The 6000-nt window shown below is 37.1% G+C and overlaps 1 protein-coding gene across 2 annotated transcripts in view; it reads left to right on the plus strand.

Moving 5' to 3' along the window:
• The window catches only part of LOC139949769 (endothelial transcription factor GATA-2-like), a 48249-nt gene extending 42972 nt beyond the window's left edge, over positions 1 to 5277 (plus strand). For both annotated transcript variants that reach the window (XM_071948304.1, XM_071948305.1), the window contains one exon: positions 148 to 5277. In XM_071948304.1, the coding sequence (XP_071804405.1) occupies positions 148 to 525 (378 nt within the window). In that variant the 3' untranslated portion in view covers positions 526 to 5277. The remainder of the gene's footprint in view (positions 1 to 147) is intronic.
• The last annotated feature ends 723 nt before the right edge of the window (positions 5278 to 6000 follow it).

A 6000-nucleotide genomic window follows, 5' to 3' on the forward strand; every position in this document is an offset into this window, starting at 1 on the left:
AACCATGTATGTTTTTTGTATGTTTTTAAAACTAGACATCAGGGTTTAGGCATTTGCTTTATTATGTCCCTATCCTAATTGTAGCCTTTTTCTTATTGGACCAACTTATTTATTCAAACTTCTCGATCATTCACCCCCCCCCCCCAGATGGAGCCTCATTTTAACTACGGGATGCCCACCACTCTACCCAGTCACATCTCGCTCTCCAGCCTCTCGAACACCCAGTCTCGCCTCGCCGCCTCATCCCAGAACCAACATCACCACCTAGACCACATTCAGCATCACATCAACACCGGCCACACCAGTCGTCTCCTCTCCAACGGGAGTTCTGCTGGGCATAGCCCCCTCAACTTGGTCAGCCCCGGGTCGGACCACAGCAGTCATAGCGGGATACAGTCAGGTAGTAACGTAGTCGCTGCTGCAGCCGCTCATACGCTCTTCGCTGGTGTGAATCCATCCCCACCTACTGCCGTAGCGGTGTCGTTAGATAACAATGGCATTACTGCGGTTGTTTCCTCAGACTAGATAATAGTTGGTACTAGACGCAGCATAAAGTAAGGGAGTGACCAAGGAGTTACTCAAATGCGTGAAGGAATTACTCAAGGGAAGTTTTTAAAGGGAATTCTACTATTGGTTATCTTGACCTTTAGTCCAGGGCGCCCCACTCAAAAATGATGTCATGTACATAAGGTATATTAATTGGAGAATACTTTGTTAGTAATTTCAAAAATCTCTTTAAAGACACTGGACACTATTGGTAATTGTCAAAGACTAGTCTTCTCACTTGGTGCATCTCAACATATGCAAAAAGTAACAAACCAGTGAAAAATTTAGCTCATTTGGTCATCGATGTTGCAAGATAATAATGAAAGAAAAAACGCTTTTGTCACACGGAGTTGTGTGCTCTCTGATGCTTGATTTCGAGACCTCAAGTTCTAAATATGAGGTCTCGAAATCAAATTCGTGGAAAATTATTCAGAGGGAGCCGTTTCTCACAATGTTTTATACTATCAACCTCTCCCCATTACTCGTTACCAAGTGAGGTTGTATGCTGATAAGTGTTTTGAGTAATATTACCAATAGTGTCCACTGCCTTTAAAACTATGATATTATAAAAACAAAAAAAGAAGCAATCCTTACAAAAAATGAGCTGTATGCATTTTCTTCTTGAACAAAAAAACATGTGTGAATCATTCATACTATAGAGCATCAGTACTTTATTCTAAATAAGTAACTAAATTAAAATTAAGTCCAAGTTGTAATTAAATACCGTTATTGCTAATATTATTTATAATTGATAAGTTGTACATAAAAAAGGTTCTTGTCTATGGTAGGTTGTCATTTTTTGATTGCCCCCGATAAAAAGACACGAATAAGTTATTATATGTAATGAGCAGCTGAAATGCAGACAATTTGTCTGGTAGATTTCAGGTTGCTATAATTGTTTTATATTTAAACCTATAATTGTTGCCCGATATCTTCTCAGTGCCTTCGTGATTGGTCAAGAGAGGGCGCCATCATACAGCTAGTCGACCAAAATAACCAAAAAATGTGTATAATGATTGTAAACTTTACAAAAAAAAGCCAAAGACTTAAAAACAATACTACTTTTGTATATATTATTATTATAAACGTTGATATTGTAGGGATTTTCCCAAATATCTGAATGCAATTATCCACTTTTTAATTTTCATAATAATATGTAATTGCCAACTTATCAAAATGCCACCAGTGCCACAACCTCGTGCCTATATTATAGGTGTCAACACACTTATTGTTCAAAGGACATTGGTTCTACCGTCGGCTAATTCTTGTGTGTGTGGGCCACCAAATGCCATTCACCAGTTTTAAATTAGAAATATTTACCCACTAACTACTCTATATACAAGTAGGTTTTATTACGGATAACTACTGTCTTGTTCATTGTGTTAATCTTTACAATCCCCCCAAAAACTCAGCTATAAGATTGAAACCGTCATGTGCCTTGATGTTACGAGTAGAATAATGACAAAATACCTTAATTGCTTTATATAATTGCCTTAAATTGAAATAATTATTTGGAATTCATAGATACCCACCCGTCTTTGATTTCCCCAAGCGACTAATCTTGCCAATTATCCAGTATAGATGAATGGTGTAATTCACGCTTGAACATTATGATCCGTTGTTAAATTGTAAAATTCATTCATTTGACTAAGTTCTACTCAATACAACAAGCCGATTTTTGACATTATTTGAGACTCGGGGTGTTGAGTAGACAGTGCTTAATACACACCATATGAGGCAGTGGACACTATTGGTAATTACTCAAAATAATTGTTAGCATACAAACTAACTTGGTAACAAGCAATGGAGAGCTGTGAGAAACGGCTCCCTCTGAAGTAACGTAGTTTCGAGAAAGAAGTAATGTTCCATTAAAATATTTGAATTTGATTTCGAGATCTCAAAAAATAGATTTTGAGGTCTCGAAATCAAGCATCTGAAAGCGCACAACTTCGTGTGACAAGGGTGTTTTTTCCATTTTATCTCGCAACTTCGACGACCAATTGAGTTTAAATTTTCACTGGTTTGTTATTTTGTGCAAATGTAAAGACACACCAAGCGAGAATACTTGTCTTTTTCAATATTACCAAAAGTGTCCAATGTCAATAAGGCAAAAAACTTTTAAGTATATTCTTTAATTACCCCAGTACGAAATTCACATGTATTGAAGTCGCATTGTAACCTAACGGCTATAAATTTAGATTTAAAACTCAGTGGTCTAGTGGTACGACATCTGCACAAAACTGGCAAAGGTCGTTGGTTCGAATCCCTCTAGAGTGACGAGCCACTGGATTTTTCTCACAGGATTCGGGAAACTGCTGAGAATACAGTGCATGAAACGCCTTGGTGTAAGGGCACAAACAAATTATATATATTATGATAGAAAACGGATATTATTGTTATTGCATTTAAATGTACACCTGTGGTGAAAAACATAGTGCGAAAAACTCCTCATTAAGAACATCTCAAGTCAAGTGTTAAATTAGTGCGGTTAAATTAAAACATGTAGACTTTTTAAACTTTATTGTGCAATGATTATTATAAACATTTGCGATGATTGAAATGCTTACCTTAAAATATGATACTTAATACAAGATTTGGTGCTCATTGAACATGGACTCCTTTTAATAATTAGCTTGCCACTTTTTATAAGTAAGTAACGGACACAGTCAACCGATTAGTTAGACTTGATGACAAGTCGTTAGGCGCTGCCTATTTGTCTGCCTTTCATGCAACAGTCACAGTGCGATGTTACACATGCAACAGTCGTAGGTAGCGCGAGGCAGCTCTAATTGCGACTGACTCACACACACATACTGGGATCGAGGGTGTGTGTATCGTCCCCGCAGCTACACCGCGCTGTAACTACACACCGCGCTTAACAATTACCGTCTTGACTTCAAGACTACCGATTAGTGGGAGTCCGAACTATGCAAGAGATAGAGTTTTCGTGCTCTTGGTTTTTCTTTCGTGGCATGACTTGTTTTACGGTCCATTAAGGCCGACATGTGATTTAGATCATTGTCATAACTGGGCTCTTTTGGTAATTGTCAAAGGCTAGTCTTCTCACTTGCTGTATCCCAACGTATGCATAAAACAACAAACCTGTGAACATTTGGACTCAATCGAAGCGGTAAGAGAATAATGAAAGAAAACACTCCTGTGTAGGCCTACCCCAAATGTGTATGCTTTCAGATGCCAATCAAAGGCTCCAGACCTTTAATATTAAATAAGAGAAAAATTACCTCTTTCTTAAAAACTTGTTTACTTCAGAGGGAGCCTTTCCTCACATTGTTTTATCAACAGCTCCCCATTGCTCGTTACTAAATACGTTTTTTTTTGCCAACAATTATTTTGAGTAATTACCAACAGCGTCCATGCCTTTAAACAAACAGTACGTGCAAAATGTAAAATCTTTGCAACGTCATTCGATAAAGTAATCATCTTGGATATTATAAATCAAATTGTACTTTGGGATACTTGCTTGGAGATTTTCATGTTGTCACTTTGTAACGTTATAGCAACACTCTCTTTCATTCAGTTTTTCTTCTATACTTTTGTTGTTTTGCTTTACCTTCAAAATTCGTATTATTCAAGTTCCATATGTATTTACCAAAACACAAAATCTGTGACAAAACAGCTACGTTAAAGTGCATTTTTCACAGCTGAAAATGATTGTGCAGTAAGTACGTTTCTTATAATGTTAAACAATCATATATATATACCAAAGAGATACTATTGTATTGATTTATTCAAAAGAAATAATCATTATAGCCAGTGACATTTTAACTTTTGGATATTGAATGTATTTTGTTTTCTCGAAACGATGTGCTAATCTCATTATTTTTTTGACAGAATTACTTACCAGCAAATGCAATTGTGCTATAATAAGTCCAAATACAGGCGCTTGTGAATTCTCCAGGGCCCAACTTCATGGCTCTGCTTACCGTAAGCACAGAATCGGCGCTTACGGAAACAGGGAATTCTGTGCTTACGGCAAGCGTATTTCACGGGTTAGCAGCGAATTCGGGCTTCTGCGCGTGCGTACTTCACGTTACTAGGCATTCTACGCTTATAAGGCTAGCGCAGAAGTTCGGTGCTCGCACGTAAGCGGGGAATCGCGATCGTAAGCGCAGAATTCGGCGGTAAGCAGAGCCATGAAATTGGGCCCTGTTCAAAACGCACACTGCCTCTCTTGAACACATTTACTATAAAACTACATGAAACTCGGTGGAGGGCAAACAAAACTGACAACTAATTAATTTTGTGTTTTTGTTACTGTTTTTTTTTCTTTCTTCTTTTACATTTCACGTTTTTCGTCGATCAAATCTGATGGTATCAAGAAAGGTTACTAGGGCAACTATTTTTTTTTTACATTTACGAACTTTAAGTTGTTTATGATGTACACTTTTCCAGTGCGTTACACATGATATAGTTTCTGACATTTTTAGGGGAAAAGACACGAAAGCTTATTAATGTAATGTATATACACCTACGAAAGGGTAAAAATAACAGTTTATACGTTCACAACTAGTGATAGAGAATCATGCCTGTATTATATTACATTGTATTTGATTTTTCTAAAGTAACATTTCTTGTCCTTGTCATCTTGGAGAAATTTTACCAGATCTCTGATGCGGTGCTCTGTTCTTTATTGATATAAAACATTTTATTGGATAACTGCACATCTTTGATATATTATTATTGATGATAATAAAAACATGAGATTTTTAAGTGATTGGAATTATAATAATTGTTTTGATGGGTGTGTCTTTAAGAGTGTGTCTGAGAGTACTAATTAGGATGGCAGAAGCAGGATAACCCCTGAGCCCTTGTCGCCCCTTTTAACTTCGGAAATAAGATGAGATGAAAACAACGCTCAACGGTTCATTACAAACTTTTTCATCGCCCGCGCTCATCATACGCCAGTTCAGATGGGCCAAATTTCACAGAGCTGCTTAGGCAGAACATATTGGTTAAAATAGTCTGCTAAGCAGGAATTTGCAGGATACCAATCACAAATCGCACACGACACATGGGTAGATTGGCTGGTTACCTTTTTTTGGTAAGCACAATTTGGTTGTGCTTAGTTATATCTTAAGCAGCTCTATGAAATTGGTGTCAAGCTGGGCTCGATTTCATAGAGCTGCTAAACACAAAAATTTGCTTAGCATGAAATTTCTTCCTTGATAAAAACAGGTTTACCAAGTAAAATGTGATTTTCAGGAAAAGCAACAAAAGCTGAATACCAGCAGTAACAAACACTATGCAGACAATGGAAATTTGGCCGGTAATCCTGTTTTTATCAGGGAAGAAATTTCATGCTTAGCATGTTTTTGTGCTTAGCAGCGCTATGAAAATGGTGCCAAGATGATATGTTTGGTTGTTTGATTGTTTGTATTAGTACGCATCTTTATTGTAAGCGGAACCTGTGGGGATATTCTATGTGCTTTTTTC

Source organism: Asterias amurensis, chromosome 17, assembly GCF_032118995.1.
Source record: "Asterias amurensis chromosome 17, ASM3211899v1".
Taxonomy (NCBI): domain Eukaryota; kingdom Metazoa; phylum Echinodermata; class Asteroidea; order Forcipulatida; family Asteriidae; genus Asterias; species Asterias amurensis.